Source organism: Gymnoscopelus braueri (assembly GCF_963280865.1).
Source record: "Gymnoscopelus braueri genome assembly, chromosome: 8".
Taxonomy (NCBI): Eukaryota; Metazoa; Chordata; class Actinopteri; order Myctophiformes; family Myctophidae; genus Gymnoscopelus; species Gymnoscopelus braueri.
In genome coordinates, this window is record NC_137609.1 from 37859066 (window position 1) to 37880928 (window position 21863).

The window sequence follows — 21863 nt, forward strand, 5'->3', positions numbered from 1 at the left end:
ACCACCACGCTATTGTTTGCATCTTTCTCATGGTGGATTGTGCAAAGTGACTAAAGTGCAAATCGTGACATCGGCGTTGTTTTCTTGTCATGCTGTCACACTGCGATTTTGCTCGGATCTACTTTAGACGACAGCCAGTTGATCCGCACACACTCGAGGGGCGGTGTTGCTGTCATTGCTGTGGTCGTTCTGTGACGGCGGCCGTAACAGCGTGATTTGAGGCAACAAGCCTATGAGTCTTTGGACATTTCGACGACTGGCGCTCATCCTGTAAATCTTATATAATCTCTCAGCTAGGGATGGGACCATATTAAAATTTCATGTGACGATTATTGTGACCAAAATAATTGCGATTTACGACATTATCGCGATAATCAAAATATGCTTAAAACTCTTAAAATGCCACTTTTTTTTATCCCAGCATCCATAGCCTGGGTTGGAACATTTGCCAAAAATAGCAGATCTGCGTTGTGAGCTTGTAGATCGGCTATTTTTGGCAAATAGATTTAGAGAGTGAAAAAAAGACTGTATCAAGTACGCTCTTTACAGGTGCGTTTTTAACAATTATAGAGGGTTTAAGTGATACCGGATAATGCAGCTCGGCAAAGGTGAATTGAATGACGGGGGACAATTTCACGACAAATTAAAATCTCTGCGTTTTTTATCACGATAAACGATTGTCGTCCCATCCCTACTCTCAGCATGCATGTCAAAATAGTGTTTTATTAGGAATTCTGTCATCTGGCAATTTCAAATGTGTCAATATTACAGTAGCAATATAGATAGCGATGCAACGGTGAGTATGAAAGCTCCCTCCCCAAGAGATGTTTTATTTGTGTTTGTTTTTCCAGACAGTCGGTGTTGAGTCATAACAGATAGAATAAGGCATAATAGATATCTATAGAATATGTGTGGATGGATACATATTCACCATAAGAGTAGCTCTCCACCTGTTGCCATACTACATTTGTGAATTGCATTCATATATTGTAAATGAAACAAGACTAAAGCATTGGTTCTCAAAGTGGGGTCCTTGAGGGAGTTCCAGGGGGTCCCCAGCTAAATGATGGATAGTTAGGAACCAAATGGACCCTTATGGGTCTGTAACTCTGAGAGTGTACAAATGGAACCAAATGGACCCTAACGTGTCCATTTGGTTCCATTTGTACACTCTCAGAGTTAAATTAACATTGAATTTACAACATAAGTTGGGGTCCCAGAGATAGAAATGTCATTAAATGGGGGTCCGTAGCCTAATGCATGTCAAACTGAGAGTCCTTGAAATTAAAATGGTTGAGAATCACTGCTGGAGCCGTAAAAATCTTCTCTTATGGGGGTCCCTGGCACATCTTTTCAAATGGGGGTCCGCGGGCTAATAAGGGTCAATTTGGGGGTCCTTGACTTGAAAAAGTTTGAGAACCACTGGACTAAAGAGCCTAGTAACCTGCCTATTATTGTAAGTTATGAGATCTGTCTTGTGTGCAATGTCGAAATGTTTGGCCTGAGGGTGGCGAACGGTACGAGAAAGATCCTGGGGTCACTCAAATGTGTTTCATCCTCCAGGAGGCTTGAGGTGGACGAAGTACTCGACCCCAGTACTTGAGTAAGAGTACAGATACTCCTTGGTCAAATTTACTCCACTGTAAGTAAAAGTAGCTCAGTCAAAATGTTACTCAAGTAAGAGTAAAAAAGTAATTGCTTTTAAATATACTTAAGTATTCCAAAGTACATGCTTTGAAAAATACTTAAAATACAAGTAAAAGTAGATTTACATTTCTTAATTTTTAGGACCTTGTAACTCTTGTTTCAGAGAAGTACTGTAACTCTCTGAAACCACCTGCACTGCATGCACTGATGTGCTTGCTTGTAGACGTTATACAAAGCCTTCATAAACACCTATAAAAACATAGAAATGACTGAGGAACCAGAACTAAATACTTGTACTCCTATACACCCATACAAGATGTAACAAAGAGGCGAACGGAGGGGGAAGCCAGAAACACGGCTAGTGTGAGAGCAGAAGTTAGGCCAATTGCATTTTAGGGAAGAAAAAAACCTGCCAACCTAAAGACCAAACCGCCAATGCAACTAGTCGCAACTCCTTGCAACAAAACTGTTTTAAGGTCAACCACATGCAACTCCTTGCAACTGCCATTGGGGGTAATGGTTGCAAGTAGTTGCAAGTAGTTCCATGTTGCAAGGAGTTGCATGGCGAAACATTGGTGTGGATGTGGAGTGGGCTTAAAAGTACTCAGTACTTTATAGCCTTCCTAGAAATGTACTTGAGTAAAAGTAAAATATTTGTCTTGGAAATGTACTCAAGTAAGAGTAATAAGTATCAAAAAAATCTAATACTCAAGTAAAGTACAGATCCTCAGAATCTGTACTCAAGTAAAGTACTCAAGTACATTTACTCCGTTACTGTCCACCACTGTATGTGCTCAGTAAGTTCCATGCCGCTCAGCCCATTACATGTTGAGAGATCCAAGGGCCTAAGGGTCACACTAGAGGGAAGGCCATGCATGGGGTCCTCAAAATCAGTAGCATTCCTCGTCGCTATCTGGGTGGAAACCTTGTATGTCCATAAGCGTTACTTTTCAGGACATGGGAAAAAATTACCTGTGTTCCAATGGATCTACAGTATCTACTGTATAGTAGTTATTATTTAGTCATAAGCTCTTGTACTTTTCATTGGTTCAATATTTATAAAACGACACACTTAACCACTTTCACTTTCAAAATGTTTCAAAAATAACAGATCTACAAGCTCACAACGTGTCATGATGCACCGCGTTGTGAGCTTGTAGATCTGCAATCTTTGCTGCTTTTGTCTGACCCTGTTGCACGAAGAAGTAGGGCATTAATTTAAGAGGAAAAAACCTCAAAGTTGAAATATGGAGATACAAGGTTTCTGCCCGACAGCGGTGTCATCCTTTCATGCATCAAAGTACAAAGCAAAGTTCACGGCAATCCAGCTAGCAGCGTTGTTTGGTAGCAAAGTAGTGGAGGGATGGGATGGGTGGAATGACCGACATCGGAATCCTTAGAGACCCGCTGCCATCAGGGCAAAATCTAATAAAATTAAAAACTACAATAAGCTCTGCACGGATCTCTGAAAAGTCTGAAAATCAATTTTCACTCAAATGAAAGCCTGGGGGAAGCCATGTTTAATAATTGGGGTAAGAATTCAATTTGCATGTTGTCTGATGATTAACTGTGGTCATTCTGGTATCTGATTAAAATAACCAGTTCATAAAGAAGAAAAAAAGAGAAAAATGTAAAATGAGAAAACTCTCCATTATAGCCTATTAATGTCTCGTTATCATTGAAATCAATGTCATTTGTCAACCGTTTTTTGGAAATACATAAAGGAACATTCATATGGAAGTTAGATGAAATATGATCATAAACCAGATAGAGAATAAGATGGATGGACAAAACTGCAGTAAATCACCGGATATTTCAGGCTGTCCGGATCCCTGACCGTTAATCTTCATCTCTTGTGTAAATAACATGAGGCAAACATCAACAGTCATCTTTGTACAGTGTGCCCTTGTCAAAGTACAAAAGCCCCCGATTTATGCAATGTATGACCTCTCCCAAAATTACATATCCAGAATCCGGATAGGTCACAATATTGTTTTTACATTTTTTAATTTGTTTCCAGACAATAGCGATAACAGCAGATCTACAAGTTCACAACACATTACGTGATCGCGATGTGAGCTTGTAGATCAGCCATTTCCACTATTGTTATAAGTCATATTTAGGCTTTAAGTGGTTTAAGGACTGCATTGTTGATGTTGCTGACACGCTCCACTTAACCTTTGCTCTTTTTGGCTTTGCTATTAACCCATTTAGACCTGAGGACGATTTAAAAAAAAGACTTCTAAAGTTTTCTGAAACACTTCAAATATGTATTCAAAAATTACAAAAAAACGTATGTTGCTATATACTGTACATAGCAACAGGAACCCCAAAAGGGGTTCCCGTCTTGAGGGGTATAGTTACAAATAGGGGTTCCTGCCCAAAATGGGTTAAATGCATGCACATCTCCTCTTTCCACACAACAAATATGTCTGTCACGCTACACTCGCATCCATGTTTGCAATTATTTGCTTTGAAATGAGCCACACTTGCCACTTTTGTCATTAGTGTGACAAAATATTAGGAGGAGTGAAATGACACCATTTCTAGATGACAGACGAGACACTGGATTGATTACCATCTGGTGTCCTGTTTCATACAACAAGGCTGAGTTTCATCAGAATGTCACCTTTGTGTTCTTTCTAGGAAAGAGAATATCAAACGATTTAAAAACAGGGCACTTTTCATCTTTCCTGAATATTAGTAAATCGTGCAAGTGGTTTGTAATCATCAGTCCGATGTGAAAAGAATTAGGGGGCCAGTTATGAATGTCTGTGCAATGGCACGAATCAAATCAGTGAGTGACTATGTATTATTTTGAAGTGAAACAAAAAAAATAATGGCAATTAACTTTTAAGTTGATTGTAATTACAACATGATGTTCTTGAGTTGCAATCACACTGGAAAGCAAGGCTAGAGGTTTTAGTCTATATTTCACCAATAATGAGAGCAAGGTTCTACAGCTTAAGACTTTAAGTACAAACCTGGCACAAATTCTTGCTTCACTTAACAGACGCTTAACTCAGTGATATATGGAGTAGCTGACCTGCTACATGAGACATAAGGATGTTGTATGCGATTTAAAATAGCACTCATAAGATCCTCACAAGCTACAATCACTGGGAGTTCATTCTGTGTGGGAGGCAATATGATGTATGTGGAGACATAGTACCACTGTGTCACGGGTCAGTGAATAGAAAAGGCTGAGATGGGGGCTGAACAGCGACTGGAGCAGGCAGATCGGCCGTGTAAGTGGCAGTGGATGTGGGTGGGGGTGGGGTTTTGTCTCCAAATTCACTATGTGAAAATTCAATTACTTAGGTCATTAACTACAGTAACTAGATGCAATCAAACCATTCGTTAATGAGGTGGTTTGGAAATTTCCAGTCTGTGTTCAAGGTGGAGGGCTGGTCGATGTACTTGTAAATATGGAAAGTGTAAAACTTTTATTTCTCAGATTTGCTAATTGACACTGATGTTCAATGTTCCAAGGGCTGTCGCAGAAGACAAGGAGACGGCGTGGTGCCACATCTTGGTTACTTCATCATTACACCGAACAAACTAAAGCTTTGCAAGGGGCTAATGTGCACAACTCACATTTGATCATATTAGGAATTATTTGTGGACACCGATTTCAAATTGCTACGTGAATTCATGCACGTAGGATTAGAATGTCCACAGACAATCACTCAATCTGAACACTTTCATTGATACTGCTGTGACCGCTCGGCTGAGTGATGCCACTGTAGCATCAGTATTAACAAATTACACAAACAGTCTGCAAAGAATGTACTACGGTAATCTATCAACGTGTCCAAACAGAGTAGGAATTAGAGGACCCTACCATGCCCTGTCAATTTTGCAGTGCCTGCTGACAAATCAATAAGCAGGCCGTTTGCTCGACTCCAGCCACCGCACAATGAAATATTCTTACAGTACGGGGGGATTAACTGCCCCTTCCCCATTTTCAGTCTGAAAGTATTAAAACAATCCTGACAGCCCAAGTGGAGGCAGACAAATGCTACACACTTCAAAGAGCCAGGGCACTGCCTTCGAAAAGCAGCCACGTTCAAACATTGCCTTTAATTTCTAGCGAAGTGGAAGACATTAGCCTCGACATTGTGAATCCCAGAACCAGCAAACATCATTGTATATTTATGCCCCCCCTGAGCATCTCATCTTGGGGCATGATGGACTACTAGGGGCTAGCCGATAGTATTGTGTGCTACTGGTATGATACCTGGTATGGGAGAACATTGTCCTTGCCTGCTGTGCTTTGGTCTAACATACAGAATGCGATTTTTTGTGTCACTTTGTGGTCTCAGCATCAGCGGTTTTGACAGCAGGGGAGAGCGACACGATTGTTTACACTTGACTCTCCCTTTGCAAAACATCAGACGAGGGCATGAGAAATAGGGGCTGGCGCTCGGTTGGCGCAGTGGTAAAGTGCATGCCCACCAACGCAGAGGTTGTGGAGGTTCGAATTAGTGCTGCACGATTAATCGAAAAAAGATCGTGATCTCGATTCAGACACCTATTAGGGCTGTGAATCGTCTGCTATCTCACGAATCGATTCGATTCCGATTCTTGGGGTCACGATTCCGATTTTTATCGATTTTTTCAAAACAAACGATTCTCGATTCAAAACGATTCTCGATTCAAAACGATTCTTGATTCAAAACAGGATTTCAGGATCTACTCCAATCTGCTGGCATGAGAACAGAGTACATGTATGTAGCTTTTATAATTGTAAAGGTTTTATCAACTGATAATAATGTAAACACACAAAGGTAAATCCAAGATCTAAAAAAAAAAAAAAGTTTTTTTTTTCTTTTTTTCGAAAATCTGAATCGTCCAGCAGTAGAATCGCGATTCGTATTCGAATCGATTTTTTCCGACACCCCTAACACCTATGCGATCTCGATTTTAAATTATGACGATTTTATTTTCAATTTAAAAAAAAAAGATTTTTTTTTTTTTTTTTGCTTAATATTTTTATATTTACAAGAGAATTGTGTGAGAATCGTGTGAGAATCGTGTGAGAATCGTGATCTCAATTCTTATGGAGGAAAATCGTGATTCACATTTGAGCAAGAATCGTGCAGCACTAGTTCGAATCCACCGTGGTGCATCCGGCTTTGCCGAGCGTCTTTCTACACGAACACAATTTTAAAAATGTTTGAGGGGGGGGGGGGGGGGGGATATTTGTCCCTGCATGTAATCCTATGGGCCGGGGGACTGCACCTGTCAGCAGGGAGTGTTTGGCGGGAGGAATAAGACGAAGGCTCTACGTCCTCCCGGTGGGGGCTCCTCACTGGCAGGTGAGTGGGTAGGATACAACAGCAGTGACAACACACAAATGTGTGTGGGGAGGAATGAATTGGCATAACGACGAAATTGGGGAGAAAAAGGGGTAAAAAGCAACAAAAAGAAAGAAAGACATAGGGGCTGCATGGTGTTAGCATCTAGCATGTTTATCGACAACATCGGCCAGGGCAACAGCAGAGGAACAATGGGCAGGAGAACTGAACACAATGGGCAGATGTGATCCAGTTCTACGAGAGCCAGTGTAACAGCCTGCAGGGTTTCATGCACTGGGATGTAATACATGCTAGAGTGTTATGCAAATGCCAGACGGGAGAATACTGATCAGTCAAGCCTACAAGGCAATGATTTGTTGATGCACACCTATATTGTATTCAAAAGGACACGTTCAATTCCTCAAGATGTATTGTTTACTCAGGCGTACGCACAATTGATATGCGTTGATTCCTTATTCGTTCATTGTTGAACTTGTGTGATTTGTATGAATACTGGCAAAAATATACCCACTTGTGGAACAAACATAAAATGTGCCCCACCGCTCTGTGATTCAATAACGAGAGCAAGATTATGGTCGCCAACTGTGAAAAAAGGGGAAATCTTAAAAAAGGTCCTGGTTTTCTTTTGTAAATCAAAAAAACTGAATTGATTACATTTCCTGCTGGGGCGATTGGGACGCCAGATTAGAGGATCAAGCACCATTATTAGGGCTGAACTCTAACATTTGAATAGAATTCTGCCCTACCCCCCCCCCCCCCCCCCCCAAATATCAAAACCACACATGATTAAAGTTTTCCATATATCATGCCCCATTCATTTAATCGCTTTCCTTTGCATAATCATAAGCATTCATAAGCATTTATGAGACTACAGTACAGTATGCCTACCTATCTGCGGGGAAGTGCAACAACACCGCATAATTGCATTTAACCGTTTTATTAATCAAGTGTTTCAAATACGCTTTTACGTGAAATGCCTGACTACATTCATGGCCTGTGTCCAATAATATAACCTTGCTTCTACAACCTACCAATCATTGGTTTGGGAAAAAGAAGACAACAACAGCCCACAGCATGGGCATACATTTCATTCCAACAACAGCGCAGTAGCTTAAATCCAGTAAATGGTACAAAGGGGAGCTGATGGCTTAAAGCTAGCAGCAGCGAGATGAGGTCAGTGCACCCACTGTGTTTTGGTTCAAACTCGCTCCAGATGGTTAAGCTGATGAGTCTTTTGGGTGGCTGGAGTCTTGCAGCACACTCATAATTTTGCTATCAACTGCATAAAATCGTAGGAGTTTCAATTTAGCCTTTTTTAAGATAACTGTTCATTCTCTAAAGCATGATGGGTTCTTCTGTTACATGACTTCACTATTTGCATTGAAAAGGCACCTGCTAGTGAGTCCTTCTGATCTGAAGGACATGGATGCCAGCATGCAGCCCTATGGCATGTGTGGTACAATAAACGCAGAGTTATTTTAAACATAATGGCACATTCAGATGTTTGACAAAATTACATTCTTTTATTCAAAGTTTGAAAAAGCTACCGACCTCACCTAATCTAGTTTAAAAGGTACAATATGTAAAATCTTCATACAACAAAAGCATACAATAAACTGGAAATATCTGCAGGAAAAAAAGTACACTTTGTTTTGAAAAAGATATTCCATGATGGACTCCTCACTTGTGCAGCTTGAAACTCTGTATCCAACTTAATCCCCTTTTTTTTGTATTTTCACATCATGTGTTTTTGAAGAAGTGTGGGTTTAAGTGATTTATTTTTCCTTATTTTCATTTTTTCAAACATTATCTACTTCAAGATGTCCTGCAGATTCAGGTTATTTTATGCTAGTATTGCATTAGAAATGTTACATTATGGTTGTTTTCAGTTGAACAGATGAACACAATCACCCTCTAGTGGATAGAAATTACATATTGCTCTTTTTATCTTGAATGTAAGAACAGAGACACATGCATGCATGAAGCCTGCCGTATTGAATGAGCACTAGAACTTGAAAATATCACGGTATACGGCAGCCTAATAAGTACCCCGTCATTCTAAGCCTTTGTACAGTAAAGGCCACTTTCAAAATGGCAGATTGCACCCCCTCCCCTCGCCGTCTCCGGGGATTCAGGGGTCTTATTTGACATCCCATCAGTTGGCAGCTCGCTAACAAGTGGGCCATAAGCCTTTTTCCTGTCTTTGATTACACTAAGTGCACTGAGGCCAGATGCGACCCAGCCCCGTCATCTGTTAGCTTGCCTACAGGACCGCTGCTGGAGTCTGACAGAGACAGGGGGTGATGCACTGAGGCTGAGGCCCGCTCCCTCCGAAAATAAAGCCATTGTTCTTCATTACTGCTGAGGGCGCCACAGAGGGGGAACAACAAATGTACAGGTCGACTTTCACACCTGCTTTCAATCACCGAGCCCCGCTACCGTCTTGAACAAGAGCCAAGGCCTATGTACGGCAGAAGGGGAGGCCCATTCATACATGCAAATTTAAACCTGTCTGAAAATATATATTAGCATTGCTTCATCAATGGAACGTTCCTCATCGTGGGGCTTTTGCTTTTTATTTAGGTGTCTTTCATTCGCATTATTGGTTGAAACAATATTTCACAATTAAAGGTTTAGGCTACACTAATCCATTTCAAAGTGAATGGTCCTGTTCATTCGGAGCTCAGTGAGGGGAATGAACACATTGAGGCAAATGACTTTCACTTAACTTGTACACACACACACACACACGCCTGCTATGGACCAACAACCTGCATAGGAGCAGCAAAAGACAATGTGAACTTGAATTACACATCTAACAACACACCCAATGCATTGACTGATGTACCACAATCTTACAAGGACGGGTCGACCAACTAGGCTAATGGTTGAACCGTTGAGCGCGAGAAAGAGAGATTTCATGGAATTCATGAATGGAAGGAACTGGGGGAGAAGAAACAAATCCACTTTACACACAGAATGGCACACTGTTATGCACAGCTCTTCAAGCCGTTTGCTCCCTCAGAGAAATCAACCAATCACGGCGCTCCCAGCCCGGGTACATCACCGACTATGCACTACGCACCACTCACTTCACTGATGTTTTTCCTCCCATCGACTCCCCCATTCCCCTCTGCAGTTAAGATGAATATCACATCCATATTCTCCACTCCAGTTATATATGAAATACTTTCAAGTATCTGGGGTGTCTCAGCATAACTTTAGTGTGCGAGCTTGGGAGCCGACTTCCAGTGCATAAAAACATTCAATTTACTGTCATATGTACGTTCCTCTCACCATTCTTACAGTGAGAATTGTAAACAAGGGGACGCTAGTAGGAAGAAACATTATAACACTTTCAATCTCCAGTATAAATTATGTTTTGCGATGATGGCCACAATGCCTAGACAACATGAGATGAGAACAGATTCCTATGTAATGTCTAGAGATACCAAGCATCCCCATTTAGCATCTTCAGAGATGGGGGGATTCTGTATTTCAGTCAAGTTGTTTTCTCTGGGGTTTTAAAGGTATTAATCATACATCCTGGGTTCATTTTCCAGACAAATACTAAAGCTACAAATACACACAATCGTCAATGTTCACGATACATCATGTATCATGAACATTTCTTATCTGCTGATTCCCTTCATCTACATATGCACTTTATTGATATGTAAATCCAAAATGTCACTTTGTTATGATAAGACTTTCATACCCATGTCTTAAGTCTTAATACCCTAATTTCCATGTTCCATTATGTCTATGTGATACCATCTGAATCCTTGGCATTTACACTGTGACATGCTTTCTGCTATTTTTCTGAGCCAAGTTCAGCCAACCCATTAATTCCCTACAAGATCATAAAAAAATCCTCAAAAGCATTCAATGTGGTCAAGAAAATCCATAGTGCATCACTAGTACTGGGTTAGATGGCTTCCAATGCCTTACCTAATTTCAGAGGGTAAATGTTATCCTTCAGCTACACTGGATCCATTCTAACCCCTTTTGAAACATTTCAGATGACAATGTAATTCGGTGGAATCGATTCCATTTGGAGCACTTCTGGGATTTGATGACAGTATAGTAGCCTATGAGGTGAGCCTGCTGCACCAAAATATAACCCACTATAGTTGGCAAAAACACGAACCAATGCAGCCTGCCTTATAGCTCGATTACACTGCAATATTCACCATCACTGCAGCAGCAACTTCATTTATTTAGAAAAAAAAAGAGGAAATTCTGCAATGCTTAGCATAATGTTGGCCTACAGTGCGTGTGTGTGTGTGTGTGTGTGTGTGTGTGTGTGTGTGTGTGTGTGTGTGTGTGTGTGTGTGTGTGTGTGTGTGTGTGTGTGTGTGTGTGTGTGTGTGTGTGTGTGTGTGTGTGCTGGAGGTAAATAATTGATAGGCTTTGTGCAAGTGCGGCCAGAAGCTTTGTTTGAAATGTGCGTTGTTGCGGGCTGTCTGTCCAGCAGCATTGACCACCATGCAGTGCCTACTGACTGTTCGAAACCAGTAAGTTTGTAAGAGACTCACTGTCTTGTCAGTGTAACTCACACATAGGAGGGAAAGCAAAATACTGTACATGGATGGGTACATTATACGCTTGGTACATTTCCTGGATTACGCAGATAATAATCCACATTGTGTGACAAAACGAGTCTCCCGACTCTGGTCTCTATGAATCACTGTATAGTCATGGTTGGTGGACGTACGCCGCGGGGAGGACAGCAGATTGAATGAAATAACACTTATAGGTACAACATCATTATTGGTCCGTTGTGTGACAGTTGCAACGTGTAGAATGGTCAACACAACGCGTTTTTCCATCAGCCTAGAGAGACATCTGCATGCGATCAGAAGCAAAGCAATGGACGGACACAAACAGTATTCTACTTTTAACCTGTTCTCATCTAATCGATGCGCAAAGAGACCTCAGCGTGCAGCACAGCATCTTCCATTGTGTCGCCTAATAACAAACACAGCGGACTTTCTAACGCGATAAGTGCATTTAACGACACTTTCTTTCTTTACCGTTCGCGTGGTCGTCTCTAAATGTAAATGAACGTGGACGCGCGCAACCACAACGCAGCCCGCCAAGTCACAGGCACACACACACACACACACACACACACACACACACACGTAACACAACGTCACGTCACAATGCTTTATTCTAACAGCGTGGCCCCCTATATCTATCCCTATAATAAATCCTAACGTATCATCTGTAGTACGACGGTATCGCTTGCTTTCCTAATAGATGGAGCCGATCAACGAACAAACAACGCGTTGCATATGAAAAGGAAGGACGCTGATCCTTATATGGTGTTTTACATTACACTATAATAACACAGATCTATACTACAGTATAACACACACACACACACACACACACACACACACACACACACACACCAAAGCCATGCACAAAAGTAGACGGACGGGGCAAATCTAGTGGGATAAACACCGTTTCGAAGCATTGCCCAAGTCTATTTCTTCGCGGTCTAGTAACCGAATTAACTATACGGCCATGTTGTGTTTATAGAGACTGTATATACATTTAATTAATGTTTATTAGAGTTGTGCGACGGTACACAGAGAGAGAGAGAGAGAGAGAGAGAGGGAGCTGAGACCAGAGTGATCTCTCTCTCCTTTACGACGCAGCATTGAGCGACATAAACATCTCCTCATGGATGTTAAACGCTCCAACGATCAGATGCACAAAGTCATCTCGATCTGTCTCCAGGGGGTAAATCGTGTTATAGTCCAACTTTAGGGACAGTTTTTCACACTGTCTGAAGTATTTCCAAGCAATAGCATCCATGCAGATGCAGCACAACACAAGCACTCCTCCAGGAATGACCAGATAAAGCTTGAGAAAACATGATCGATGCTCGCCGCTGCATCAACGGGATGAAAAGTGTTCACACTGTACAATAACACCGAGAATATTAACTCCTTTACCTTTGTGAAGAGCCGCTGGAATCGTGAATAAAAAGAGGATAGTTGCGAGAGAGCCGTCGCCAGTGATCGCCATGTTGGACACCTGCTTCAGTACTATGGCAGAGAGAGAGAGAGAGAGCAGAGCGAGAGGGAGAGAGAGGCTACTTCACCTATAGACTACACAACGGGCTGCCGTTTAATGAGATGCATGAAAGGGAGGGTACTATTCTAGACACAGATTTGTTGCAAAATACTGAGGGAGGCTGAGGGCAAAACATGAGGATGCTGATTATATTTTATACATGCATACATACAAACACACACACATATATATATATATATATATATATATATATATATATATATATATATATATATATATATATATATATATATATATATATATATATATATATATATATATATATATATCACTGTAAAATAAAAATCTATTTGTGGCAATACATTATGGCTCCATCAATTCAGAGACAAAGGTTACTTTTAGTGCAGTCAATATTCTGTTAATGTAATATGTTACTATAACTCATTTGCAGTCAACTGGTTGCCTATAGCATGCTCTGCCTTCACTCATTTATTGAATCTTACTATAGGGCATAGCGGTTGTGGCCATTTTGTGGTGCCACACATAGAAAATCCATAAATGTTTCCCATAGAGATTTACGAAAAATATTTATATAAATTATTTCAGGCCTGGAACCAAGCCATCTAGGCTCCTGGTGAATCATGACCATAAAACATTTGATTCTGTGTCAAACATTTTTTGTTGAAAACCACAAGAAAAAGGGTATTTATTGAATATAGTATATAATAAAATGCTATGCCCTATATGCAGAAAACCGATGCAGATGGGCAAATGTGTTGCAGCCATGCAGGTACATTAGTTACATAATTATGGAGAGATGGACTTGGAGAGGAGCTCTGTTCCTTGATGATACAAATTCATGTTTTCCCCAACACAGGAATACTGCCATGTAGGGATGGGACAATATGAACATTTCATTCTACGATTATTGTGACCAAAATAATTGCGATTTACGATATTATCATGCACAACAATGAAAATATGTTTAAAACTCTTAAAATGCCACTTTTGTGAACCACTTGAACCCCAGCATCTATATGGTTTGGAGGTGAAGGTTTGCCAAAAATAGCCTATCTACGAGCTCAGCTTTTTGCTCAGCTATTTTTAGCAAGGAAATTTGGTGGAGAGTGAAAAACAGGTTCTTTACAGGTCCGTTTCACCAATTATACAGGGTTTAAGTGATACCGGATATGCAGCTCGGCAAAGTTGAATTGATGTATGGCGGGGGACAATTTAACGATAAATTAAAATCTCTGCGATACAATAATTGTGAGCGTTTTTAATCACGATCGTCCCATCCCTACTCCCATGTAGCTTTATAACATACATTATCATTTCATGGCCATGCATCAGAAACTGTGAAGAAAGTTGTGTAAGTCATCAACATTCATTCATCATATAAAATACATAAAATATAAATCAGAACTTGCTCTAATCTGGAACTTGGAAATCGTGAATGTGTCTCTATCGTGTCTCAACCTCCAACATGCATTTCATAAATTTTTCATGAACATTTCTGGTGGCTGTAAGTTGTATTCTGGTTACATGTCAGTACAGTGGGTCCACTGTATGCAGTGCGTATGTATGAACCATGACGAGCTTCATTTTATTTGTTCTGGCTGGTGCATGAGTTGAGTTTCCCTTTCTGTCAATCACAGCTGTCAGTGTTGACATGCCATGTGCTTTTAGTACAAAGCAAAACTGGAAGATGTTTATTTAGGTCAACCAGATCGCTCCCAGACAAGTCTCCTTCTGAGATCTTTCATTGTTCAGTTGATGTTTGTATTGGAAGTCAAGTGAGACTACAATGGACAGTTATGGGAAACGTTGCCCGAAGAACATACATAGAGAATGTAGGAGAACAAATTGAATTAAGTGATAGTGTGAGATAGTGTAGTACACATTGCATTACATTGCTGTGAAGCACAGCATCTCATTGATCAAATATAGTTTATTTTAATACCATATGAATAATTCCATGTTAATATTCCATGTTGCATACCACCATTAATCCATGCTGTCATTATCTATTCCCAGCCTTGGCCATACATAAACAATAGACATTGTTTCCATTAATGGCTTTATTTTTTAGAGTTAATGTTTACATTTCCTCTAAAGTCTTTTACTCACCTGAATAACTGAGTCAATATGGCTCATTTCATGGTCATGGGCGTTTGAATTTCATATGTAAATCAAACTTTAATCCAGGGACTACATTATTTCCAGCTAGACTTTTCTAATCAAGCCATGCTTTGAAATGCTTTGAAAGGCATTAAAACTCAATAAATACATAATATTTAGTGTGCTGGAAGTCTCTGGAAGTTGATTTTCATTCCATACCGAAATGGAATCCAATTAATGGCTTCCTCAAAAATCTAACAAACCAATGTAGGCTCAGTCAGTCATGTCTATCATGTGTTGTATTGAATGGGCTAAACATGCCAGGCTGCTTGCTGTTTTGTTATAATAATAGTATAGCATTTTATACATTTTTTGGGTTATCTCTTTATAGAAATTATATTACTAGTAAAACAAATATCAGTAGGTAAACACATCACAGTCAAAGTGCATAAGACATTTAACCTGTGCTTGATCGAACAATAAACTCAAACAATGTGTCCAGTAGCCTACCATGCCAAAACAATCATTCAATAGACACTGTCTGACTGCCTTACTCTGCCTTATAGTCTAATGAGTGATGAATTGCCACATCTAACCTCACTACAAATTTGGGTGTGATATTATTGATATTTTTCCCCTTGAAGGCTAGATTTTGTGCAATCTCTATCACTACACTGTGAGTGAGAATGTCATGCTACTGGGGAAAACAGTCTGTATAGCCTACTTTGACGTACAGTATATACATCGTTACTGCCACTTTAGTCCAGAAACATTATTCTACAAAAGATCATCAATGTTGAACATCAAGCTCTCCTTCCAAAATGGGGCACATGTGCTGCTCTCACCTGCGTGAAGCCACAACCTAATCCATCAGCGTACTATTGCCCCCGGAGCAGCCCGGTGCCTACCTGTTGCGGTGTGGGTCTGTATCCGTTCCCCCACACACAGTGTTAGAGTGTGCCTTTCGCTTTCCTCGCCGAGACTCCCCTTGTGTGCCACACAATGGCCAAGTGCAACCTCCCCTTTCCTCCATAAAACTGGGTCCCCATCTGCACCCATCTGCTACCGTACTTCTTGCCCAGCTCCCTTCTCTCCCAGCTGCCTTTCCCCCACTCTTTGTCTTTGCTGGCTAGCAAGCCACCTGACTATATAGGATGTGTGCCATTTGGGTTCTTCCAACCAACTAACTAATGACCTGAATGCTGGATTCTTTATGTCTAAGAGTCACTCCTCTGAAAAAAATAAAAAATAATAATATTTACATTTCTGCGATTTCGTTCCGATATGCTATTTAACCACTTGTGTCACTATTTTGGGGCCAACATTCGGCGAAGACAGCAGATCTACAAGCTCGCAACATGCCTCAATGTGTTGTGAACTTGAGCAGATATTTGGTGTAGAGGAAAAACAGGAGGGGGGCTAGTAGGCTATAAAACTCTGGTGGACTTCGGTCAACTAAGTATTAAAATATACTCCAAAGTGAAAGGCCTCCTATCAGAAGATCATTGTACAGCTCTTTCCTCCAACACACCATGTTGTGGCTTCCCTCCTAGATTTTATACTGTACTGTACAATGTCTGCACTCGAGGTCAATAGAAACGCAAATGAATAGTAACTAACATCCATGGACCATTCAGGCTTCACTTCCCAATAATTAAATGTAGAGATGCAACAGATAATCAAACAAATCAATGTAATCAATTATACAAAATTATATCTTATTCTAATGGTTAATTGACCGGTAACGAGTTTCGGTTACCGGTTAAGAACATTTTCTCCAACTGGCCATCCCTATAAGGCTAACCAAATCAAATCTAGATTTTGATCATGCTTATCATGATAGCTGAATGACAATAAAACATGTGAACTCATTCTTGATCTTCTTTTTCACACATTAATGCCATTCTTCTTCTAAAAAAACTGTCAGATAAGGTTCAGGAGCAAGATCACATGCAGACAGAAGCTGGGCATAACAATATTTGTCTTTTTCATAACAAGAGAGTACACTACAAACATATTTTTTTCTCCACAGGACTAGCTCCTTTTCACCATGCTTAATTTTGCTTAATACAATTTGCCCCCTGAACTTTTTTTCTGATGTGCAACAAACAGCATTTGTTTAAAGTGATATTTCACTTTCAAACATGTTTGTGGTCATTTTAACATCTACTCTAGCTTTTGTGTGTGCACCCCAGACAGTTTTTAAGTTGCTTGATTCAGTATTTAGATATTTGATGTTCATTGTATCAGACACGCCCCCTTCCTATATAAACTCATTGTAACTTCCAACTCCATTTCAACCATGTTAGATTCATTGAAAACACCCGTCCTTGGTTCTGGTGACTGATATTGTCCTTCTAATGCGTAAGGGGGCCGTGTTTTTTCAATATATTGTTTCTTATATATTTTTTTCCATATGAACAATGCTAAGACAAATGTGCTTACACTGCTTGACAATAATAATTATGTAGTTAACCTGTACAGTAAAATACTAAGTAATTTATACATCTGTAACTAGAGTGCACAAATGGGACCGAATGGATCCTTATGGGTCCATCAGAGTTAAATTAACGCTGAGGAATGAGATGTTAATACTGGGTGTCAAAGATATTGAACAAAATGTAGCCCATTGACATAATAGTGATAACGAGAAGAGGTGCTCTTTTACAACTGACAAGTGTAACTTAATAATGTCACATTTACTAAAACAATGAGCACTATGGTGCCAGTCACCAATAATAGACACATTATACAGCACATACAGCGCCACACAGTGTTCAAAATAAATATGACCTGGTATAGCCTGGTATGCTCCACCCATAGCTCCAACATAACCAAAAGGCACAACCAACCTGTGCCAAAAAACACACGGTGCAGTGGTTCTCAAAGTGGGGTCCGGGGACCCCCAGGGGTCCTTGGGGGGTTCTAGGGGATCCCCAGCTAAATTAGTTAATATTGCGTCATGATCATTTTAACCACTCTTTCACCATATTTTATATTTTGGCTATTCAAAAAATAGCAGATATACAAGCTCATAGCGCCCGCTATGAACTTGTAGATCTGAAGAAAAAAAAATGTATCTTGAAAATTCGTGCAAATCTTTGAATATATTTTTTAAGGAACATTTTTAACACAAATCTCTGCTCTGGGGGTCCCTGGCATAAAACATTTTCAGATGGGGGTCCGCGGCCAAATATATCAATTTGGGGGTCCTTGAGATGACACGAAAAAGTTTGAGAACCACTGTGATTAGTAGCCAGGCCCAGGCCTACACACATCAGAACTTTTTTTCAAAGCTGCCCATTTTGAAAGGTATTGTAACAGGTGTGTTACCAATGATAATTATTAAGGTTATGTAAAGTTCCAATCACGTCAAAAAACAGCATCAGGGAGGGTGCTGCAAGGCTGGGCTATTATTAATTAGTAGGCCTAATCATCATGCTCATCATTAGCAACACCTGTGTTTACCAGTGGTGGAAAAAGTACTCACAGCTTTTACTTAGTAGTAGTATCAATACAGCAATGTAGAAATACTCTGTTGCAAGTAAAAGTCCGGAATTCAACATTTACTTGAGTAGAAGTACAAAAGCATTGGGATAAAAATGTACTCAAAGTAGGCTACAAGTAAAAGTACTCATTATGTAGAATGTCCCATTATGAGGTGTTGTGAGCTTGTAGTCGATCTGCTATTTTCAAATAGCAAAGTACCAAAGTTTAAATAGGGCTGAAGTAGATAATGTATGTTTTGTAATAATTATCAAAATCTTCAAGTTAACTAGTAACTAAAATGTTCAAATAATTGTAGTGGAGTAAAAGTACAATATTTGCCTCTGAGATGTAGTGGAGTAGAAGTAAAAGTACAGAAAATTGGAAACACTTGAGTAAAGTCAAAGTACCTCAAAATTGTAGCCTACTTAAGTACTACTTGAGTAAATTTACTTAGTTACTTTACACCTCTATGTTTACCCTATCATTTTATGTCAATAATATTAGCATAGAAAATAAAACAATTTCCTACCTTAGGAGTCTCTTTCTTCCTCTCTTTGTCGACTCCACTACTTCACTGCATGACGCTTGAGGTCGAAGAAGAAGCCCATATATGCGAGGCTATTTCATACTTAATTCATAACTCTAGGCCTGGCTATAACAGTAAACCACGACGGAAATAGAACACTATAGGCTACAAACTCGCGCTGTGTCAAATTCATGTTTTTGGCTCTACTCCGGCCAGTGGTTTCTGAAGAAAATGTTGAAAATGAAAGGAACCTTTTTCATGAAATGTCCAATGTCCGAATGTCCATTATTTCTTGTGGAAGTACCGCTGTGCCTGTGTGTGATTCACCAAACTGACAACGTCACAGAAATATTGAAATGCCCGCCACTGCGCCACAAGCAGCCAGCTGTAATCTGATTGGACAAACTAGCAGTAGGCCTAGTTCTCAAACTTTTTCATAACAATAATAAGGACCCCCAGATAGATAGATATTTGGCCTTGGACCCCCATCTGAAAAAGGTTTGTGCCAGGGACACCCAGAAGAGAAGATTTGTGTTAATTTTTTTTTTAATTGTTAAACATTTTCCACAACACTTTCAAGATTTATAAAAAAAAGCAGATGTACAAGTGACGCGCTGCGAGCTTGTAGATTTGCTATTTTCCCAACGTATAAATGGATAGAATTATTATTAACTAATTTAGCTGAAGACCCCCTGAAACCTCACAAGGACCCCTTGGGGGTCCCCATGTCCATGACCCCACTTTGAGAACCACTGGCCTATAGGTGTGACTGCGCTGTTGACATCCATTTGGGGAGGAAAAAATGGGGGGAAAAGGCTACATGATAACAAAGGGCTTTCAGACACCATGGGCTTCTTTGGTTATTTTGATTAATGTATTATATTTACTGATTTAGAGCAAAGTTTTTGCAGCATAAAATCCAGTGATTAAGCCTTTCTGGTGTTGGGGCTGATTATTTCAAATGATCACCATGACCATCTGATTGAGCAGGGGGTGTCAAGCAGAGAGCTTGGAGAAATACAAACGTAACTCTTGCTGCATGAAGTCTGGTTTGTTATTTAAAATATATATGTTTTTTAGGGTCCTTCATTTTCACACACCCCGCAGGCAGATTTGAGTAAAGGAGAGTAAAACACCTTGGCAAATCAGAACATTGTTTATCAATTGAAATAAAGCATGAAGTTACACATAGTTTACAGAACATTAATCAGAACATTATTGTGGCAACACCACTATACCAGTGGTTCTCAACCAGTGGTCCGGGGACCACCAGTGGTCCTTGAGGGGGTACCAGGGGGTCCCCAGCAAAATTAGTTAACATAGCGTCACAATCATTTTTTAACCACTTAGCTTTGGCTATTCAAAAATAGCAGATGTACAAGCTCATAGCGCGGCACCGAGTGCCGCGCTATGAGCTTGCAGATCTGCTATTTTTGAAAAATCTTGAAAATGTGTGCATATCTTTGAATATATATATTTTTTTTTTAAGCGAACATTTTTAACTCAGATCTTTGCTTCTGGGGGTCCCTGGCACAACATTTTCAGATGGGGGTCCGCGGCCAAATGTATATCAATTTAGGGGTCCTTGGCATGAAAAAGGTTGAAAACCAATGCACTATACCATTAATATTCCACTTCTGGAAGGAGCTTTAACTGTGCTCTTATTTGTTAGCTCTTTTCACTATAATATGATGCCCCCCCCCCCCCCCCCCCACCCCTCGCCTTAAGAACGTTTTGTTGGTGTATTAACGTGAGTCTTGTTCAGCATACGTAGAGGATGCACTGTACCACATGTTAAAGTCCTTGTTGCACCTTACATTGCGTGCTGAAGGGTTTCCGATTACGATTTAACATCTGTGATTTACGCAGTCAATGTAATGTAGGCCCAATTTATGGTCAGCGTAATGTTTTTGAATTGAGATTGGATACTGAAGGGATGGTGTTAACAGGTGGGGAGGAGGTATTTGTGATCCACAGGAATTGAGGTACACAGATGAAATGCCTAATGCTTTTCTGATTGGGGACGGTATCATGTGGAGATTGACATGATGGGAGTACTAATGAAGTGTTGCCTTTCTGCCAGACAACACGATGTCAACAACTAACGAGTATTTCTAGGATATCGAATCAAGTGAGGCTTGAGAATAGCAGGCATTTTTCCCGGTCTGGGTTACAGTTGCAGCCATGAAAGAGGAGAAGATGCTCATATTTAATATAATTTCAGCCTCTGATTGCATGGGTTAGAATGTAAACCAAACATTTTATTTTGGTGTACATAACACCAGAATAAATCAATCAAACTGGTCTGCTAAAATCTACCAACTTAATTTGGTAATTTGTGATGGTGGGCTAAAATAAACCTGAAACCCCAAAGGACCCCAAATGGAGCAATTTCAGTGTTTCTGTAGGTTCTCATGGGGCAAAAGAAGAAGTTATTTTTCAAGTATGCTATGTAAACAATTACCATGTTTTCATACCAAGTCCACCCAAGTCACTCCTTTTCATCAAATGATATTTTAAATTTCATGACTCATGAAGCATCTCTTGGGGTGGTCTGCCTGTCCCATCCCCCTGGAATAGTGCATGCATACATGCACCGAGCACTTGATTTGATTTGTTTAGGTAGTATCTGGCAGCTGGCCTGTTGGAGGAAGCTATCAGTAATGGATCCTGCAAAAAAGGGGGTTAAATTGAATGGCAACAGGTCA

General features: G+C 40.2%; 1 protein-coding gene across 2 annotated transcripts in view; it reads right to left on the bottom strand.

Annotated features, from left to right (window-relative positions):
• cadm1a (cell adhesion molecule 1a) overlaps window positions 1-13046 on the bottom strand; it is a 348623-nt gene extending 335577 nt beyond the window's left edge. Inside the window, exon 1 of one of the 2 annotated variants that reach the window (XM_080436284.1) lies at window positions 12938-13046. In XM_080436284.1, coding sequence (XP_080292410.1) covers window positions 12938-13010 — 73 coding nt within the window. In that variant the 5' untranslated portion in view covers window positions 13011-13046. The remainder of the gene's footprint in view (window positions 1-12937) is intronic. The other variant, XM_080436283.1, reaches the window with a different exon arrangement.
• Between the last annotated feature and the right edge of the window lie 8817 nt (window positions 13047-21863).